The 23126-nt window shown below is 39.1% G+C and overlaps 1 protein-coding gene across 2 annotated transcripts in view; it reads left to right on the forward strand.

Annotated features, from left to right (window-relative positions):
* ACAP1 (ArfGAP with coiled-coil, ankyrin repeat and PH domains 1) overlaps positions 1 to 23126 on the forward strand; it is a 229932-nt gene that overhangs the window by 144363 nt on the left and 62443 nt on the right. For both annotated transcript variants that reach the window (XM_053718448.1, XM_053718449.1), the window contains 3 exons: positions 723 to 823; positions 4265 to 4376; positions 6155 to 6333. In XM_053718448.1, the coding sequence (XP_053574423.1) occupies positions 723 to 823; positions 4265 to 4376; positions 6155 to 6333 (392 nt within the window). The remainder of the gene's footprint in view (positions 1 to 722; positions 824 to 4264; positions 4377 to 6154; positions 6334 to 23126) is intronic.

Here is a 23126-nt window from a genome sequence, read left to right on the forward strand (position 1 = left end):
AAATAAATCTTTTCTGAACAATTGTACTGTGCCTTTTCACTATGTACCATAAATAATATCACTTCGGCACGTGAATATTTGTATATATTATATCACACATGTTACACAAAGTAACGTTGATAAAAAAAATAACTAATATTTTGAATTTTGAAACTTCTTTTGTGTTTTATATTGCTAAAATGTTCTCATTAGTTGGGGACATCACTTAAAGGGATACTGAACCCAATTTTTTTCATTTCATGATTCAGATAAAGCATGGAATTTTAAGCAACTTTACAATTGACTCCTATTATCAATTTTTCTTCGTTCTCTTGGTATAGTTATTTGAAAAAGCAGGAATGTAAGCGTACGAGCCCGGACCATTTTGGGTTCAGCACCCTGGATAGTGCTTGCTGATTGGTGGCTGTATTTAGCTACCAATCAGCAAGTGCTTAACCAAAGATAGGCCGGCTCCTAAGTTTACATTCCTGTTTTTTAAAATAAAAATACAGAGAGAATAAAGAAAAATTGATAATAGGAGTAAATTAGAAAGTTGCTTAAAATTGCATGCTCTATCTGAAATTTTGGGTTCAGTATCCCTTTAAACATGGATGATTTGTCATAGTTATTAAAACTTATAATGTGAGATCTTTATAACTTTAAGGTGAGTTGAGAAAAGAAGAAATTGTATTTAGTTATCTACATAAGACAGATATGTGTAATGATTTTCTTTTATGTTCTAGAATGTTTTTAATGTGGTGGTTGAGGATCTTCGGCTCTGTGCTGTGAAGCTGTGTCCTGATGCAGATAGGCGATGTTGCTTTGAGGTTGTATCCCCGACAAAGTGAGTATGACATTAACACACATTAATGTTACCTTGTATTATAAATAGGCCCTAGGTCACAGAAAGGTATTTAAACTGACATACGTTTTATTCATGTATAATATAAATATATATATATATATATATATATATATATATATATATATATATATATACACACAGTATATATAATGTTAGGAAATGGGTTTTAAACAGCACTTGCAAGGGGAGTGTTTTACATAGACTTATAAAGAAAGAAACAGTTGCACCAAAATAAGGTGCAATTCAAAGACCAGGATATCAAGCAAACCACTAACTAATTATTATTAATAAGATACCATAATTGGTCATAAATACATTTATTGGAACATACTTACATATAATGCATAAACCATCAAATAAATAATGACTCAGTAGAACATGAAATATGAAATACATAGACAAAATGCAAAAAAAAACACAAACTAACACACACACAAGGGACAGACAAACAATTCACATGGGCCCCACATGCAGCTCTGAGCTAAACCTAAGCCGGCAAAATAATCAAAATTATCAAAATTATAAATGGCAAATGTTCAAGGAGCAAACTCCATCCATATAAAGTTGAAATGAGGATGAATATGAATAAACAGCAGACACATGCAGTGTATGGAATGGATGAAGTATGATGATGAAATGATTAAGCTGTATGTAATTCCATGATGTAGATGATATATAAATAAACAGTTAAACAGTTGATGATGATGATGATACCAAATAATCAGATGACTTGGGTAAAGTTTCAGGCTTGCAATACTTCACAGCAACCAGTATATCTAGCACATAATGATGAAACAGTGTGGGGTGAGCAGTGCTTTGGTCCGTGGGATTCCTCCACTATACTGTTGTGGAGCAGCATATACCAGTGGGACTTTCGTTGCCTCTGCCGGTCAGAGAGTTAATGGTTATTAGTGTGGTGTGGTCCTAAGTACTACCTGGAGGATCATGTGTGATCAATATCAGGGGCTCTGAGTGTTATATGAACTGCCTAAATCCGCATTGGATTGTGTTACTTTGAAGTATACTCGCCCCGGTTAAGAACTATACCATTGCATATCCCCCACACTGTTTCATTATTATGTGCTAGATATACTGGTTGCTGTGAATTACATACAGCTTGATCATTTCATCATCATACTTCATCCATTCCATACACTGCATATGTCTGCTGTTTATTCATATTCATCCTCATTTCATCTTTATATGGATGGAGTTTGCTCCTTGAACATTTGCCATTTATAATTTTGATAATTTTGATTATTTTGCCGGCTTAGGTTTAGCTCAGAGCTGCATGTGGGGCCCATGTGAATTGTTTGTCTGTCCCTTGTGTGTGTGTTAGTTTGTGTTTTTTTTGCATTTTGTCTATGTATTTCATATTTCATGTTCTACTGAGTCATTATTTATTTGATGGTTTATGTATTATATGTAAGTATGTTCCAATAAATTGCACATATTTATGACCAATTATGGTATCTTATTAATAATAATAATTAATTAGTGGTTTGCTTGATATCCTGGTCTTTGAATTGCACCTTATTTTGGTGCAATTGTTTCTTTCTTTATAGCTCTGTGTATAATTGTACTAACCAGGTAGCAGACACTTTGTCCAGTTATATATCAATATTGGTAGCATTTCTTCAGCTGATTGTTTTGTTTATAGTGTTTTACATAGACATATTGAGAAAGCAGAATAAATATTTTTGTGTTAACACTGTGTGAATTTTGCAACGAATATAACTGATAAAAAACGCTCACCTGTAGTAACCACAAAATAGTGTGGTAAGTGATTCGTATGGTGAAGTGTTTCCAGCGGTGATCCTTAAATCTGGAGTTTAGATATTTCCAGTAGTAAAAACAGCAAGTAGTCTGAGTCCCTATAAAGCCGCACTACAGTGTATACTGTTTAGTTGAAAACGACCAAGCTCTAAGCACAAACAGTCTGTTGTGCCACTCACATGACTTTCAGCCAACGGCAACGCTGGATGTCGTGTGACTGGCACAACAGACTGTTGGTGCTTTATTGGTTTTTATCGCTTATATCCTTTGGAAATACACAGTGTTAACACGAAAATATTATCTATACTGTAATCTGGAAAAGGCACTCAAAATAGTGTGTCACTATTTACTAGACACTAGAAACCATTAAAAGGTGGGCTACTAAATGGTACACGCTCTAGGAATTAAAAGGAAATACTTTGTGACTTTAATACTTATAGCTAAGAGTAGAAAATGAGAGGTGATACAGCAGCACTACCCCCTTATCTTTTAGCTGGTCAGCACCAGCTGCTGCAGCCCACCGGGAGTTTTCCTAGTAAACCAGTAGGCCAATCCGGTCTTGATTTAATCTGTAATTTGTTTACACAATTTGCATTCTTTTCAGACCAGGGACATTTCCTTGTAAAAGCCTCAAATCATATCTCCTCTGCTGCCAACTAGATAGGGTCTGTTATAAATAATGTACTAAAATGACCAAACAATGACGGTGTATAATGTAGCAGTGTTAGGCATGTGAAGTCTGGAGAATGTACTGATGGATAAACTTTGTTTTTCTACCTACAATTAAACATGTTAAAAAGAATTGCAAAATCAATTTTATGTTAATTTAAAACACTTTCTTGTCAACAATCCAATTTTCATTTTTTGTTTGTTTGTTTTTTACAGCTTTTCTTGTGGCTTATTACTGCACTATAGTGGAACACATTTTAAAGGGGCATTAAAGTTAGGATTAAACTTTCATGATTCAGAGAGATCATTCAATTTTAAACATCTTTCCAATTTACTTCAATAATCAAATGTGCTTTGTTCAAATACATCATACAATATAGTTTTTTGCCTAGTTCTTTAAAGGGACACTGAAACCCAATTTTTTTCTTTCATGATTCAGATAGAGCATGCAATTTTAAGCAACTTCCTAGTTTACTCCTATTATCAATTTTTCTTCATTCTCTTGCTATCTTTATTTGAAAAGCAAGAATGTAAGTTTAGTAGCCGGTACATTTTTGGTTCACAACTTGGGTTGTGCTTGCTGATTGGTGGCTAAATGCATCCACCAATAAACAAGTGCTGTCCAGAGTCCTGAACCAAACATTGTCTGGCTCCTTAGCTTAGATGCCTTCTATTTCAAATAAAGATAGCAAGAGAACAAAGAAAAATTGATAATAGGAGTAAGTTAGAAAGTTGCTTAAAATTGCCAGCTGTCTCTGAATCATGAAAGAAAAAATTTGGGTTTAGTGTCCCTTTACTGTTTTTAGTTTATATTTTGCAAAATTAAAACACTTAAATCTATGCAGCCTTGCTGGTTCATAGGGCAACACAACATCAATGTTTTATTTTTAATGTAATTGTATTGTCACTGCGTTATTAAATGACAATGTGGTTCAACCGTTTTGCTGCTTTCAATGAATTTCTATGCTTTTGCAGGTCCTGCATGCTGCAAGCAGAGTCAGAACGTGTGTTACAGCTGTGGGTCAGTGCAGTCCAAAAAAGTATCACAACGGCCTACAGTGACAACAAGAGAGACAGCGGCAGCATAGTAAGGATCTAATGTAATATACAGCCTAACAGCTACACCACACTGCACTTTAAAGCAATTCTATTCTAATTAAACATAAAATCACAGGAACTCAAAACCACTTCTAGCAAATAAAAACTTTTTCCACTCTATTATTATTATTATTATTGTTAGTACATATTTTTTTTTAAATGTCAGACTCTGCACAAACAGCCACTCGGTAAGCACATACCTCACTATCACAATGCCGGCTGCTGCTTTAATAACCCATGAGTAAGGTGTGATGTTTCTCAAGTACCAAGCATGGTGCTGGGGAGTGTTAAGGAGGATAGTACTGAGCCTGGCTAATACTTCATGACCCAGATTACAAGTGGAGCATTATTGATAGCACAGGGTGCGCTATCAATATTGCTGGATTGTGCACAATTTAGTATTACAAGTCCATGGTAAAACTGAATAACCAGAGAATATTTAGCGCAGCCAATATCAGTTTGGTGCAATGGATATAATAAACATAGCTCATATTACTAGTTAAAAGTTATGTGTTTGAGCACAACAGAATGGCGCTATAAAATTTAGCGCAATTTGAGACCTGAAGCAAAGTGTTAGGGCTAAAATTAAATGTTTTGCACATGTAAAATATAGGTTTATTATTAAAATAAATGTTTTTAAAGTGTTTTAAAGGAATATGGTATATGATAAGGTGTTAGACTGGGAAGGGCTCAAAAGTGTGTATATATATATATATATATATATCCACAACCGTGAACCAAACTACACAAATGTATAGCAAATCACTTTAATTAAAGAATTGCCTATAATGAGAAAACATATACCACATTAAAATGAAAGAATTAGTAATTACTAGTGGCCACTAGAAAAAAACCTAAAGAGATCTTAAAATATCTTAAACATGCATAAATAGCACTGAAAAAAACTATAAAGCTGAATTAAAAATGATCAATCCTAATTGTGGAGTAAATTGTATGTTAGATAGTTCACTGTACCAAACTCGTGCATAACTCAAACCAATGTCAATTGTAATAAGTTGTGTTCAAAGATGTGTAGAATCATCCATCATCCATTATACCATAGGTGTACAGTCCCATAAGGTTGAGTCCTGTTAGTATGTTGTAATCCTCATAGCTATTAGATGTAATCCACAAAACAGCAGTAATATTTTTGCCCTCCTTTTGTAATCTAGCCCAATATGACAGCAAGACAGAAATGTAACGACTGCTGCTGAAAAAGCAATGTCACCCCCATGTAAAACTTTAAGTGGCTAAGGCTTTTTCATGATAACAAAATGCTATCCAATCAGTAACCTAGAACATCTCTAATCTAGTCGAGCCTACAATCATAGAAATGACCTGAAAGGGGAAACTTAGAATAACACAGCCTACAATGACACTGCTTGTTGTACTAATCCTGTACAGAAGCAAAATGCTGTAACTTACAATACAGTTTAATAGCCCAAACTAGCACTATAGTTTATATCATATAAGATGAAAGTTTCTTCATGGAGTGGTGGGAAACGGTCTGTATCTGCAGACCCCCATCCTGTCATTTTATGCTAATAGAGTCTCTGCCCCACAGGACAAATCACTTTTTTATTTGTTTAAACATTTTGCTAACAATCTAAACAAAATGATAGAGTAAAACTTGTTTTCTGTCAGCCCTGATTTAATTTGCTTTGTTATAATGTCCATTAATGTACATCATCTTGATTAAACCAATAACACTATTAATCCTACACTGCACAATTTCATTGTAACAGTCTACTGTCTCCTCTCTCACAGCGCTTGTCCCGTTCTCCTTCAGAGGCGCCCTCAAATCAGAGAGGATCTCAGTGCCCACAAGATGCTGTTCTGAGGGTTCCAGGAAATGCAGTCTGCTGTGACTGTCGAGCAGCGGAACCTGAGTGGGCGAGTATCAACCTTGGTGTCACTCTTTGTATTGAGTGCAGTGGGATACACAGGTCAGAACTAATAACTTAATTAAAACATACTTTTAACAATTAATATGTATATACTGTATAGCCATAGAAGATGACTATTACGGTAAAGACAGGATCACTTACAGTCTAGAGACACTTAACACAAACATGGATCACCATAGGTTTGCTATATTAAATTAGTCAGTTTGCACAATCATAACAAATTGTATTGTCAGACAGTGGCGGTTCTATGGGGGTGATGAGGGGTGCTATGCACCTCCAAATGCATGTGTAGTACCCAATCTAGCTCCAACGGGCTTTATTTATTATGTGTGCTGTGCCTTCACCACCTTTGTTAGCCTTCCAAATATTCACTTTGTTAGCCCCCAATTAGCACCTCCAAATATTAAGTTTTAGAACTGCCACTATTGGCAGGTTCTATTCCAATCCATTAGAAGGCATACACAATGGGCCACTATTTAGCACTTTCGCTCGCACGCAAACATCTCCAGAAGTAAACCTTTAACTTGCGGATTAGTGCTTGTTTTACAAGTTGAATGAAAAATGTTCAACATTGTTTAACCAAGTGTGCTATACACACCATGAATTATGCATATTCTACATTCCAATGTTCTTCACATAGAAGAAAATGTTATTTATTTTTTAATAGATATATATGATGTATTTTTTCTAAAAGATATATCTATCTATCTATCTATCTATATATATATATATATATATATATATATATACACACACAGATACATATAGGAATATCTATTTAAAAATACATAGAACATTTTCCCCTTTGTGAAGTACATTGGAATGTAAAATATGTACAGTAAATGCAAAGTAAAACAAATGATCAAATATTGAAATTGATAAAAAAAAAAAAACATCATGTTTTAAGATGTTTGAGTGGCAAGGGCTCCAAATTATACATATAAACACGTAAATACACATGTATACACATATATACACATGTTTACACATATGTAGACATGTATATGTATGTATATATACATTATAGCCCTTTCCATTCAAATACCTTGTCATATACCATATACCTTTTAACCCTTATAACTTTTTATTTTTAATATTGATATCAATAATTTTTGTTAGATAGTGTTTATATATGAGTGTAACACTTTATTTTAATGTATTTGTTATGTTTGGTGCAAGTTTTTATTAAGCCCTAACCCTTTACACAAGGACTTAAAGGGACAGTCTACACCAGAATTTTTATTGTTTTAAAATATAGATAATCCCTTTTTTGCATAACCAACACAGCTATATTCATATAATTTTTACCTCTGTGATTATCTTGTATCTAAGCATCTTCTGACAGCCCCCTGATCACATGACTTTTTTATTTATTATCTATTGACTTGCATTTTAGCCAATTAGTGCTGTGTTGTGCTGACTCTTAAATAACTCCACGGCGTGAACACAATGTTATCTATATGGCCCACATGAACTAGCAGTCTCCTGTTGTGAAAAGCAAATATAAAAGCATGTGATAAGAGGATGTCTGTAGTGGCTTACAAACAGGCAGAAATTTAGAGGTTTAAATGTTATAAAGTATATTAATATAACTGTTGGTTGTGCAAAGATGGGCAATGGGTAGTAAAGGCATTATCTATCTTTTAAACAATAACAATTTTAACGTAGATTGTCCCTTTTAAGTTACTATTGGGAATATCACTCCTGGCCAGCAGGAGGAGGCAAAGAGCACCGCAGCAAAGCTGTTAAATATCACCTCCCTTCCCTCCAACCCCAGTCATTCTGTTTGCCTACGTTAAGAGCAAGGAGGTGGTAAAGTTTAGGTGTCTGGAAGAAGATTCTTCAATTAAGATTTTATTATTTTTCAGCAGTGCAAGTTTGTAATGCTTTTTTCTGGGGTTTAGCCGTAACCCTTGTTAGTCTCTTTAGTAAAGCAGTGGTGGCTTTTAAGCAATTGGGAACTTATGGGGTATTATCCTTACTGCGCCTCCCAAATAATTATTGCTGCCCTAACTTGAAAGCCTGAGGGAGATTACTCAGTCTGTTCCTTTTTCCACAGGTCCATTTGAGGGAGGATGCCTCTCAAACCTAGTGAGCTGCCCTGCTGCCAGGCAAATTACATAGAGGTAAGTGCTAAGTTTATTTTTCTAGGGAGCAGACAAAAAAATATTAGCACTTTAACAGTTAATCTGTTGGGACATGAGACTCATTTATCCTATTGTGAGTTCATAGGACAATGGGAGGCAGTTTGTGCAGGCACTGGGGACGAGAGGAGCAGGGACTATAGACTTAGTTCATTTTTATTATCAGGTTAAGGTGGTTATGTCTGTTTTACTCCTGGCAGCTTTACTTTCATAGAATGAACATTAATGCTTGCCGGGAGGTTCAGCTTGTGACGCCCACGATGGGCGGGTCTGTTTTAGAAGCGGCAAAGAATTTGCGTGCTTTTCCTCCCTACTCATTTCCGGAGTATCGGATGTGTACCTCATCGTTGCTGTTCCGCTTTTCTGTGTAAGCGGTCTCCGGATACCAAGTGGAACAGCTCTGATTTGAGTCCAGATATTTCTCTAACAAAAGGGACAGTTATTATCTCCGGCGGTCAGCAGGACAGGTAGAAACTTTAGCAGGGTGGCTGAGGTGTAGAGGTTGTCTGGGGGTGTTCGAAGAAGTTTTTTTTTTTTTGCAGTATAAAAAATTATCGTTTAAATTTAAAGGGACAGTAAGGTTTTTTGTGATATACTTTAAAAGACAAAAGTATTTTATTATTGATTTGGTTAATTCTTGGGTAAAGATGGACCAAGAGGCCCTGCAGAATGTTACTTGTTCTTTATGTTTTGATGCTAATGTGGAACCACCAATCCCTCTCTGTTCCTCATGTATTGAGAGAACATTGAATTACAGGGATAGACTTTCTGATTCTGAGCCAGCATTGTCTAAGGCGGATGCTGTTCAAGGGTCTCCTGCAAATGTTCAAGATATGCTGCAGCTTTCTCCTCAAATGTCCCAAACTTTATCGTCCACACATGCAGTGCCCTGCGCTTCCTCACAAACTCTGGTTGGAGTTTCATTGCAAGACATTGCTACCCTTATGTCTTCTGTGGTAACTGATGCGCTGTCTGCCTTTCCCATGCTGCAGGGAAAGAGCAAGAGGAAATCTAAAGATTTAGGGAGTAAGATTTCTGACACAGTCGTGGCTGTTCTGAATGTTTCTTCTCAGAAAGCTGAGGAGGAAGATACTTCAGTGGCATCTGAGGATGAAATCTCAGACTCAGACAGTGTAACTCCTTCTTCTGATGCTGAAATGGTATCATTCAGATTTAAGCTGGAACACCTCTGTTTGTTACTTAAAGTGAAGGTAAACTTTGCAAGGTTCGATCATTTTAAATGTAAATAGCGCTAAAATTAAGGGTACTTTAAGTCATCATTTTTGCTAGTTTTCAATATTTACCTAATTATCACCGTTTTTCCATTCTATTATAATCGTTCGATAATCAGCCCGTTTTTTATTTATTTATTTGCAGTCAGGTCACGTTCTTAGATTATCCAATGATATGTCTGGCCGTTAGGCGGCCGTCATTTGACGTCACTCTATTTCTTGCCGTTGTGCGCATGCGTTGGCTACACTTCCTCTCCCTTCCAAGCCGTGCTCATTCCAGCTTAGCGCATGCGCAATTCGCCTGCGCTTTAGCTCACAATTGATTTTAGTCACGCAGGCGCAATTAGACAGTACAGCATGATGTGAGCATGCGCAAGTTGAATGTCAATCGAGAACGCGCTTTTCCAGTACGTATAGAGCGGGTGGGACCGCTCTGTACGTAATACACTGAGAAACCAGGAACTAAATGGAGGGAGGAGCTAGGAGCGGCCGAGAACAGAGATAAAAACTCTTTATTTTACATTTATATATATATACCAAAATGTTTAAAAAACTTAGCGATCTTGATATATAGTACATGATTTACATAATACAGCTGTCAATAATGGAAAACTTTACCTTCACTTTAAGGAGGTTTTGGCTACCTTGGACGACTCCGACACTACTGCCGTAGTCAATCTTAAGAAGTCTAGTAAACTAAACAAGTATTTTGATGTACCTTCCATGGTGGAGGTTTTCCCTGTACCAGATCGGGCTACAGACATTATTGCTAGGGAATGGGAGAGACCGTGTATCCCTTTTTCTCCATCCACAATTTTTAAGAAGATGTTTCCTATTGCTGAACCTATCAAGGAGTCTTGGCAGGCGGTCCCCAAGGTGAAAGGGGCAATTTCCACTTTGGCTAAGAGAACTATTATTCCCATAGAGTATAGCTGTTTTTTTAAAGATCCTATTGATTAGAAGTTGGAGGGGTTGCTTAAAAAGATGTATGTACACCAGGGTTTACAATGGCAACCTGCGGTGTATTGCTACTGTCACCAGCGCGGCGGCATACTGGTTTGATGCGCTATCTGATTCTATTTAGACAGACACTCCCCTTGAATAAATCCAGGATAGGATCAAGGCCCTTAATTTGGCCAATTCCTTTATTGCGGATGCTTCCCTACAGGTTATTAAGTTGGGAGCAAAGATATTGTGTTTTGCCGTCCTGGTCCACAGAGCCTTATGGTTAAAATCCTGGTCTGCGGATGATTCGTGTAAGTCTAAGCTTTTGGCGATTCCCTACAAGTGTAAGATCTTGTTTGGGCCGTTCTTGGCTGAAATGATTACCGAAATTATAAGAGGAAAGGGTCATTTCCTCCCTCAGGATAAGAGGAAGGGATGTCGGAATAATTTTCGTTCTTTTCGAAACTTCAAAGGTAAGCCTTCCTCTCCCTCTGCCAAACAAGATCAGTCCAAACCTTCCTGGAGGACCAACCAGTCTTGGAACAAGGGGAAGCAATATAAGAAGCCCTTTAATGACTCAAAGTCAGCATGAAGGGCTTGCCCCCGATCCGGGACCGGATCTTGTGGGGGGCAGACTTTCCTTCTTCGCTCAGGCCTGGGTTCGGGATGTTCAGGATCTCTGAGCGGTGTACATCGTGTCCCAGGGATACAAACTAGAGTTCAAGACCTTTCCTCCCAGGGGCAGGTTTCTGCTGTCAAGATTTTCTGTAGACCAGATAAAAAGAGAGGCGTTCTTACACTGTGTCCGAGACCTTTCCAACCTAGGAGTGATAGTTCCTGTTCCAAGGCAGGAACAGGGTCTGGGATTTTACTCCAATCTATTTGTGGTTTCCAAAAAAGAGGGAACTTTCAGACCAATTTTAGACCTCAAAAGTCTAAACAAGTTCCTCAGAGTACTGTCCTTAAAGATGGAAACTATTCGTTCCATTCTTCCCTTGGTTCAAGAGGGTCAATTCATGACAACAGTAGATTTAAAGGACACGTACCTGCATGTTCCCATCCACAGGGATCATCACAAGTTTCTGAGGTTCGCCTTTCTAGACAAACACTTCCAGTTTGTGGCTCTTCCATTCAGCCTTGCCACAGCTCCCAGAATTTTTTCAAAGGTCCTGGGATCCCTGTTGGCGGTGCTCCGGTTGCGGGGCATTGCAGTGGCACCTTATCTAGACGACATTCTGGTACCGCCACCATCCTTTCAACAAGCAAACTCCCACAAGGAGATGTTGTTATCCTTCCTGCGTTCTCACGGATGGAAGGTGAATTGGGGAAAGAGTTCCTTAATTCCAGCTACAAGGGTAGTGTTCTTGGGAACCATAATAGATTCCCTATCAATGAAAATTTTTCTGACAGAGGTAAGAAAATCAAAGATCTTCGACTCTTGTCTGGCCCTTCAGTCCTCTCCTCAGCCGTCAGTGGCGCAATGTATGGAGGTGATCGGTCTGATGGTAGCTGCCATAGACATCATTCCGTTTTCCACCTCAGACCTCTGCAGTTATGCATGCTCAGACAATGGAACAGGGATTATGTGGATCTGTCTCCGCGATTACATCTGGATCAGGCGACAAGATATTCTCTTCCTTGGTGGTTGTCTCAGGAACATCTCTCCCAGGGATAGACTACATATACACACCAATGTACAGTGGCACCAACGCGGCTAGCTCCCCTATTATTCAAATACTTTAGGGACTATAACGTTGATAGTCTCATATATATAATAATACAGAAAGGGGAGTGGTGCTGTGCAGCGATCAAACACAACACACTAGTGAGGGAAAGACCCTCTGGATAGGCTGCACTATTAGCACTCTCAGCCTGGACTATAAAGTCTAGAGAAAACAACGAACGGTTAATATCTCCAGAGACACAAAACTAGGAGCTAATTAGTCCCAGGTTCACATAAATATGGCAATTGTAGTACGTGCAAATATATTATCAAATCGGACAATATAACTGATTTAACACAAGACAGCATATCAGTAAATATATCAGTTGTCAAACAGAGGGAGTAATATATGTTTGTTTTTTTTATATTTCAATCAAGTTTAATTGAGTCAGTAGTATAAACATAATCAACAGCGTTTACAATAAAAAATAGAGAATTAAACATTGCAAACAACAAACATCTCTTCAGGTGCATAAGATCTTTTTCTTTTTACAATCTTGTTATAAGACAATTGCACATTTAGGAGATTTAGTATATTTAAAAGGCAACTTTATAACAACATTGTCATGAATATAACAAATCCCAGTCAACTAGGGATTGGGAACACTGTTTTACATGTGCTTGAATTATTTTTAATATTTTTTCAAAATACTATATCTGCAAGTATATCATAATCTAAGTCCTATGTATTAGGTTTCCCTCAGAAGAGGGAAAAGACATACATTCAGGTGGGGAAAGAAGGGGAGAAAGGGAAAGGGTGAAGAAAACAAAGAGAAGAGAGAGAGAGGTATGGGAATTTGTAGTTTGTTGGACATAAGGCCCAGAACTTTTGACCAAAACCCCTGCAATCTAGGGCATGACCACCAAATGTGTAGGAGGGAGCCATGCTCCCCACAGCCGCTCCAGCACATTGGGCCCGCCGTTGGAAAGTACTTGTGTAGCCTAGCAGGTGTTAGGTACCACCTGCATGACAGCTTTAAATGTATCTCCTGTACCACGGCAGAAACCAACAAGCTTTTTGTAAGCTGAAATGACCGAAGCCAGTCATCTTGGTCATTCTCTTTATTTAAATCTTTAGTCCAAGCTATGGTGTATGTCGGGAGCTGTACCTCTGTGGGTGCGGGTAATAGCTTGTACACTAGGGAGATTAGCCGTCTTGTTGGTGCGGGTGTCGTGCATAGGTGTTCAAACGCAGTGAGTTGTCTCAAGAAATTCTCTTTATGCTGGTGGTGTGTTAAGTAGTGAGTGAGCTGGTGGTATCTCAACCAGGAGGAAAAAACATTGCCACATTTTTCTGACAAATATTTCTGGGGGCCTATCTTGCCATCCACCATCGCAAAATACAATATACCATCCCTAAGACTATATGGGTTGCTTAAACATGTGCCTAATGGGTGGTAGGGTAATTCTGGGTTCTCTATAATTGGTATTAAGGGAGAGTGCCTAGAGGATAGGTGTGTGCTGGTGTTTACTGATCTATCCCAATTGCGTAGTACTTCTAGCAATAAGGGATAGTTGTTTAAACTCCTGGGACGTAGCCCCGGAGGAATCCATGCTAGCGTACCCACATTTTTCAACTGGAGGATCTGGCCGTCTAATCGTACCCATGCTTTATGTGTGGTGTTGTGGGACCATTCAATAAGTCGCTATAAGAGTATTGCGCATCTATAATTAATCAAATTGGGGAACCCCAATCCCCCCCCCTATCTCTTGCTAAGTATGTCGTTTTCCTTGGTACTCGTGGTTTTGTACCTTTCCATACGAATTGTTCCAGAGCTTTTTGTAATTGGGGCAGAAAATCTTTTGGTAGTTGTATTGGGAGGGTCTGTAATAAGTATAGTATGCGCGGGAGGATATTCATCTTGATCACCCCGATTTTACCTAACCATGAAAGTGGCTTATTCCTCCATGATGAGAGGTCTCCTATTATTTCCCTTTTTAAACCTAAGTAATTAGCTTTAAATAAATCTTGAGGGTTCGGGGTGATATATATACCTAGATATTTCAGTTTTGATGACGCTATAGGGACGCCATGTGCTGTATGTAGATCGTGTATTTGATCTGCTGGGGTGTTGATATTCAATAATTTTGATTTGGAGAGATTTAAATGGAAATTGGACAAGTGTCCATATGTTTGTAATTCCCTTAGGAGTGCAGGGATAGAAGTGCTTGGGTTCGATAACGTAAAAAGAATATCATCTGCGTATAATGCCTGTCTATATTCAGCCTCCCCTACTCTTATTTGTTATGTTCTCTGTGTAGTCAGGATTAGAACATTCAGTTGTGTGCTGTTACCTTGTGTCTGATGTCTCTTGAACATATCACTGAGACTCTGCAGCAGGAACTTTAGATAACTTTTATTCAGCTACAGCCACATGGCTATTTACTAGCAGGTTCTATCAGTAAAACTAACATGGCTTCTGATGATGTCACAGAGACCCAGACACACCCAGGGGGTGTGGTGAGCTGAGCTTAAAGCTGCAGCACTTCTAACATAAAATTATGAGACAAGGTTAGTGCAAAGATACAGTAAAAGCTGCAGTAATCTTAACATCCCCTTTTTTCTCAAAAAAAAAATATATAAAAAATAAAGAAAAATAAAGAACAGACAGTGGATAATATTGTAACATACAACAAGTAACTAAACCATACACTTGAACTTAGAACAGTTTATCTCTATTGTCTATGTGCACAAGACCTAGGTTGCAGCCTAGATTTTAGTCACAGTTATGTTTTCTGCGATAAGTCCGCCTTCGGATTAGGTCATTCCTTGCTGAATAATCTCTCACTGAATCCTCACATTGCCATCTAGAAGGTGGCCTTCTGTTTCTAGAGGGCCGTAGAGTATTTGGTTCAGGAGAAATTGTCTGTGGAGGAGTACCCAATGGTTGTTGATCACCTGTGATATTTTGTTGTTGGACAGAATCATTCTGAGGTTGATCTGTTTCAGTTGTGTTCATTGCATTTTCATCCTCAGAAGACTCAGGTGGGTACCACACTCCATGCCAGATATCCTCACCATCTGAATCATTTGATATTTGTGTAGCTGGTTGAGATCTATGTCTCATTTGTTCTACATGGCGGGAAACTGTACCACCAGCTTGTAGTTGAACTTTAAACATTCTGTTGCCCATGCCTTGTATTATGACAGCTGGAATCCATTTATTTGGGCCACGGTAGTTTCTAACCCATACTCTGTCATGAATAACAAATTCTGAAACACTAGAAGTGTTCAACTCTTGTGTGGGATGTTCTGGTCTAACTTTATCCAGTTGAGTTCTCAGGCGTCTTCCAAACATTAACATTGCAGGTGATAGCCCAGTAGTGGCATGGGGTGTGTTTCGATAGTTAAACAAAAAATTAGAAAGGGAGTTTGGATTAAATTTTGATTTGTGAGAGACAGCTAAGTGGCGTTTTAAAGTTTGTACAAATCTTTCAGCCTGTCCATTAGAGGCTGGAAAATATGGAGCTGTCTTACAGTGTTTGATTTATTTGTATCTAGAAATGTTTAAAATTCATGTGATATGAACTGTGGACCATTGTCTGAGACTAAAGTTTGTGGCAGTCCAAATCTTGCAAACATACTGGAAAGAACGACAATGGTTTGTTGTGTTGTAGTACTTGACATTTGAACTACTTCTGGCCACTTGGAATGAGCATCCACAGCCACCAAATACATTCGTCCATCCACTGGTCCTGCAAAATCAACATGGATTCTTGTCCAAGGTTCATTTGGCCATGGCCAAGTTTTTGAGGTGTCCCTGCTGGGATTCCGCTGTGTCTGTGCACATGCATTGCAAGCAGCTACATAAGAAGCAATATCTGTATCCAATTTAGGCCACCAAAAATATTCTCGTGCTCTTTGCTTCATTTTTACTACACCCTGGTGTGAGCTGTGTAGTAACTTTAATGCTAACGTTTGCAGTAAGTTCGGAATTATCACTCGTGACCCCCATAACAGACAGCCTGAGTCATGCACAATTTCCTTCTTTCTTGTAAAATATGGCTGAAGGTCAGAGCGAACTACTTTAGGCCACCCATGTTGAACAAAAGACTTGATTTCCTGTAAGGTAGAATCAGAGCATGTATAAGTAGCAATCACTTTGGAATTTAGATTTACAGGCTGTGGAGGGGTTTCTATGATTTTAGAAGATGTTGTCATGTGATGTACCATTGGTAATCTAGAAAACATATCCACATTCGTATGATCACTGTGGCATCGATATTTAATGGAGTAGTTGTAAGCCGCCAGCTGAAGTGCATAGCGCTGAAGTCGAGCTGCTGTTGTGTTGGAGATACCCTTCTGAGGGTGCAGAATGGACAAAAGTGGTTTATGATCCGTGATCAGAGTAAAAGGTCTGCCATATATATAAATGTGGAATTTCTTCACAGCCCAAATTATTGCTAAAGCTTCCCTATCAATCTGGGCATAATTTCTCTCCGATGGAGTTAAAGATCTGGACGCAAAAGACACAGGACGTTCAGACCCATCGGGCATAATGTGTGAAAGTACTGCGCCTAAACCATATGGTGAAGCATCACAGGCTAGTACCAAAGGCTTCTTAAGGTCAAGGAGTCTTGATTCCAGAAGAAGCTGCTTAGAGCGTTCAAATGCTCGTGTACATAAGTCAGTCCAGGCCCACTGGTTTTTACTATCTAAAAGACGGTGTAGTGGATATAGTAAATGAGCCAAATTTGGTAAAAATCTGTGATAGTAATTGAGCAACCCCAAATAAGAACGTAACTGAGATACATTAACAGGGGTGGGAGCATGAACCAGCGCTTTCACTTTTTCAGCAGTTGTGTGTAGACCATTCTTGTCCACTACATGTGCACAATATTCTAAACTCTTGCAGAAGAACTCACACTTTTCCATGTTAACTTTCAGTCCGAATTCCTGTAGGCGTTGTAAAACAGCTTCAACATTGGCTTTATGAGCAGCATCATTTTCACCAGTGATAAGCATGTCATCTAACATACAGTGGGTATGTGGAATACCTGCCAAGATCTCATCCATTATCCGTTGCCACACTGCAGGTGCTGGGGCAATGCCAAACACCATCCGCGTATACTGAAAAAGTCCTTTGTGAGTGTTGATAGTTAACAGGTGTCTGGAGTCTGGATGCACCTCTAATTGTAAGTATGCTTGATGCAAGTAAATTTTTGTAAATTTTTCACCCCCTGCCAGAGAACTAAACAATTCTTCAATCCGTGGTAAAGGATACTGATCCACAAGTAATTGAGGGTTAAGACCCACTCTGAAATCTCCACAGATGCGAATGTCCCCATTTTTTTTCCTGACAGGAACTATTGGGGAAGCCCATTCACTGCTAGACACTGGAACAATAATCCCCTGATTTCGTAGTCTTTCTAGTTCTGCTTCAATTTTAGGTTTAAGTGCAAATGGTACAACTCTTGGTTTACAAAATTTTGGAATAGCATTTTCTTTTAGCTGAATCTGCTTGTCTTTCACTAAACCTAGGTTCCCATCAAATACAGTCTTATATTTGTGCTTTAGTGAATTGATCCAAGAAGAATTTGAATTCCCACTTTGGTCCAGCAGTTTGTTAAGCGGTAACTGTTGTGGTAACTTTGGCATGCCCAATGCTTGGATCCAGGATCTACCAAACAAAGGTGGTCATCCTTTAGGTAAAATGTAGAGGCGTAGCTTTTGAGTTATACCATTAAATGTCACTGTAGGTGATACACACCCAATAGGCTTTATTATTTCATTTGAATATGTTTGCATGGTGACAGCTGTTGGAACAATTGGTTGCCTTAGTCCCAGGCGGTTCCAATCAGCAGCTGTGATAACAGAGACTGCTGCTCCTGTATCAACTTCCATAATGAGAGGTTTACCATCTATATTCACCTTTGCTTGCAGTTCTGGAATTTTATTCTCAAGGCTGTAGATCTGTAATGTGTATAATGGTTTGTCTTCCTCTGAATCAGTGTGTGGTGTATCTGCTTGCACATGAAAAGCTGCACGTGACTTGCTGCCTTTCTTACTTTTATCTCTGTCTAAGGAACTTCTGCACACTCTCTTTGTATGACCAATCTTCCCACACCCATAGCAGGTGCTGTTCCTAAACCTGCAGGCATTTGCTGTGTGATTTGTGTCACCACATCTGTAACAGGCTGTCTGTGACCCTTGTCTAGCTGGATACTGTTTATTAAGGTGCATACTTGTATGAAAAACATCTATTTCCTTATCACAAACTGCCTGTGCTGGGGCCTGGAGCATTTGTGCATCTTTAGTAGCAAGTTCCATGACTGTAGCTATCTCTATAGCACGCTTTAGTGTTAAATTATCCTCTGCTAATAGTCTCTTTTGTACTGTACAGTCCATGAGTCCAATAACAAACATATCACGTAAAGCAGTGTTTAAATAATCCCAAAATCTGCAGCTACTTGCTAGTTTCTTTAAACTGATCACATAAGTTTTAATGTCCTCATGCTGCAATTGCTTGCGTGTGTAAAACTTAAAGCGTTCTGATATCTCCAGAGGCTTAGGTAGGTAGTGGTCAGATAACAGGCAGATCAGGTCAGACAGAGGTTTAGCATTAGGTTTATCTGGTGAGAGAATGTCCCTTAATGTAGTGTAAGCTGCTGAGCCTATAGTTGTCAGAAACACAGCCACTTGCTTATCAGCTCCTATGTTATTTGCTGTACAATATAGCTCAAACTGTTCAACCAATGTGTCCCATCTGTCTGTGTCTGCTGCAAACACAGGTAAGGTGCCAATAAGTGCCATTATAGGGTCAGACCACAGATCCTCGTCGCCAGCTGTTATGTTCTCTGAGTAGTCAGGATTAGAACATTCAGTTGTGTGCTGTTACCTTGTGTCTGATGTCTCTTGCACATATCACTGAGACTCTGCAGCAGGAACTTTAGATAACTTTTATTCAGCTACAGCCACATGGCTATTTACTAGCAGGTTCCATCAGTAAAACTAACATGGCTTCTGATGATGTCACAGAGACCCAGACACACCCAGGGGGTGTGGTGAGCTGAGCTTAAAGCTGCAGCACTTCTAACATAAAATTATGAGACAAGGTTAGTGCAAAGATACAGTAAAAGCTGCAGTAATCTTAACATTATTCCTTTAATGTTATTATTTTCTCTAATCTTTTGCGCAAGGGTTTCAATAGATAAGGCAAAAAGGAGTGGAGACAAGGGACACCCCTGCCTCGTACCGTTGGTAATTCTAAATGTGTTTGATAAAGTGACGTTTACTCTAACGCGTGCGTTTTGGTTGGAGTACAGCGCGAATGTCATATTTACAAATGCGTTGCCAAAATTCATTGCCTTCATGACCTGGCGCAAGAACAACCAATCGACCCGGTCAAATGCCTTCTCCGCGTCGGTTGAAAATAAGGCCATGGGCATTGCCTGCGAGCGAGCATGATGAACTAATTGTATCACCTTACAAGTGTTGTCCCTGGCTTCTCTGCCCGGCACAAAGCCCACCTGATCTGTTGAGATCAGGTTTGGTAGATGTTTGTTTAAACAATTAGCAAGAATCTTGGCCAGTATCTTAATATCTGAGTTTAGCAATGATATGGGTCTAAAGTTTTCTGTTGCCGTAGGTCGTTTGCCAGGTTTAGGTAGAACCGTCATATGAGCCTCTAACATGGCGGAGCTAAGATGGAGCTTTTCTATCAATTTGTTAAAAAGTTGCAGCATTATTGGGGCTAGGGACTTGAAGAAGGTCTTATAATATTGTGGGGTCAAGCCATCCGGCCCTGGGCTCTTGCCATTTGGCAGGTCTGCGATTGCCTTTTTTAGTTCCTCATGTGTTATTGGGGTGTCTAATTTGCTAAGCGTCCTCATCGTCTAGTTTCGGTAAATTAATTGTGCCTAAGTATCTGTCTATAGCCCGTGTTCTCTCTAGGTTATGTGTCTTAGCTTTTGTCTCGGCATTAATATTATATAACGCTGTGTAATATGTGTTAAACGCTTCAGCAATTCCCTTGTTGTATTTTAGCATGGACCCATCTGCAGCCTTAATATAATGTATATGTGCTTTAAGCTGTTGCCTCCGTAATAAATGGGCTAACAATTTTCCAGGTTCATTTCCCCCTTCGTAGTAATGTTGTTTAACTGATAACATCTTGCGCCGATAGGCCTCCATATGGTGTTGTCTAAGATCTAATCTGCTCTGTGTCAGTGCTTTCCCTTCCTTTGTATCCAGTGGGTCTTCTTTATGCCTGCGTTCTAAGTCTGCTAATGCGCTTAATAGGTTCACATGCTTTAGTCTGTATTGTTTTCGCTGCCTAGCCGCATGTTTGAGAAATTCGCTATGCATAACACATTTGTGGACTTCCCACATAGTGGGTAAGGATGTATTTGTTGGATTATTGTGTGTTAGTCTGTCAATGACTTCTGGAGGTCAGTTTTGATTAATGGCTGTTCAAGCATAGTGTCATCTAGCTTCCAGATGTATGTTGTGGGGGGTATATCAGGCCATAGTACTGAGCAAGTAACAGGGGCGTGATCTGACCAGGAAATCGGGCCAATATCGCATGCGCCAATCCTATCTATCCCTGCAGGGTCAGTGAAGATGTAATCAATTTGGGAATATTTATTATGTGGGGGGGAATAATAAGTGTAATCTTTTGTAGATAGGTTTACTGTCCTCCAAAGATCATGTAGGTTTAGCTCCATAATGGTTGCCTTAATTGATTTAATACTTGCGTCTGGGATGCTTGTCGAGCCACTAGACGTGTCTAAGTGTGGTTCAATAGGGATGTTAAAATCGCCTGTTAGAAATATTGGTCCCTTTGCACAATCCAGCAGGGCCTTGGAGAAGTTTTTAATGAATTTATGCTGTTTTGTGTTCGGGGCATAAACCGTGGATAGTGTTATTGGATGGTGTGCCTTGCACGATGATGAACCGTCCCTCTGGGTCTTTCTCGGTATGCATGACTTTGAGGGGATTAGTATACCTACTCCGCATTTCTTAGAAGTACCTGATGCAAAAAAAGCGGTAGGGAACTGTGTGTTGTGCCATTTGGGTTCTTTCCCTCTACGGAAATGTGTTTCCTGGAGAAATACTATATGGCTGTGTAGGTTTTTGATTTCTTTAAAAGCAATTGATCGCTTACCTGGGTTATTAAGGCCCTTTGCGTTTATAGTCGTAAAGATAAGATTGTGCGTAGAAAATCTACTCGACTGTCCAGCCATTCCGGATAGAGTCTGTGTGAGAAAAAAAAGGGAAGAGGTGTTAAAGGGACAGTCAAGTCCAAAAAAAAAACTTTCATGATTTAAATAGGGCATGCAATTTTAAACAACTTCCCAATTTACTTTTATCACCAATTTTGCTTTGTTCTCTTAGTATTCTTAGTTGAAAGCTAAAACTAGGAGGTTCATATGCTAATTTCTTAGACCTTGAAGACTGCCTCTAATCTGAATACATTTTGACCACTAGAGGGCATTAGTTCACATGTTTCATATAGATAACATTGAGCTCATGCACGTAAAGTGACCTAGGACTGAGCACTGATTGGCTAAACTGCATGTCTGTCAAAAGAACTGAAATAAGGGGCAGTCAGCAGAAGCTTAGATACAAGATAATTACAGAGGTAAAAAGTATATTAATATAACTGTGTTGGTTGTGCAAAACTGGGGAATGGGTAATAAAGGTATTATCTTTCTTTTTAAACAACAAACATTCTGGTGTTGACTGTCCCTTTAAGGGGAAAAGAAGAAAAGAGAAAAGTGGGAGGAGAGGAAAAAGTCAGGGGGGGTAGGTGAGCAAATAGTTTGAGTGTCCAATACTCTGGAAAAGGGAATGTAATACTTTCTGCTATACCTACAAAATAGTCAGAATATATATATTTATACAAGTAAAGATGGATTTACAACAATCAACAATGGGGGTAGTAGTCCGTGAGGTCCCACGGCTCAATAATACATAAAGCACTCACAAACCAGGAGACCCCGGTCCTGGGTGTGTTCTTGAGTAAAGCATAACTAGAATAAAACTAGAATAAAACAGGAGAGGGTGTTAACATTTTACAAGTATATCTATTTGGCCCAGGCCTTCGCACCCACACCAGCCACCCACATCTGCCTCTTCGCCCATGAAGGGGAGAGGAATAGTTCCCAGGCAGATTAGTCAGATAGGTCTATGTCTCTCAGCCTTATTTTGGCTGTCTCTTTTAATGATGACATTGAGCCTACCTTGCAATATATATCACCCAGGAGGGGTTTTTAACAAGATTGGTCTATTGTGTGTCGGCTGTGTCCTGAAAAGCCTGAGTCTGAACAACACAACCTAACCTTGAACCAAGATGTTCCACAAAGCAGTTCATTGCCCCTAGCGACATACATAACTATCACTTAGCTGATGCCTGGTTATCCAGGAAAGGAGGTTCGGCACTGTTTGTTTCCAACATGTCTTCATTTCGCTGCTGTGGTGAACCCAGCGAAAGTTCCGCCAGGAAGGCCTGCTCATCGGAACTAGGCTTTAATGTGTAGACTTTGTTATTATGTGTAACAATCAGGGAGACTGGAAAGCCCCAGCGATATTGTAATTTATGGGCTCTTAGGTGTGATAATTCTCTTCTCTTCTGCAATGTTGTAGGAGATAAATCAGAAAAGATTTGAATATCAACACCCACGTGTTGCAGCGGATGCTTAGACATGGCGCAGCGGAGGATCTCCTCCTTGTCTTTAAAGTTCAAGAACTTTATTATAATGTCCCTTGGTGGGTCTTTTGGAGGGGTTTTTGGTCGCAACGCTCTATGAGCACATTCCAGAGGTATTTCAGCTGAGGATGAGGTA

Source organism: Bombina bombina, chromosome 6 (genome assembly GCF_027579735.1).
Source record: "Bombina bombina isolate aBomBom1 chromosome 6, aBomBom1.pri, whole genome shotgun sequence".
NCBI lineage: Eukaryota > Metazoa > Chordata > Amphibia > Anura > Bombinatoridae > Bombina > Bombina bombina.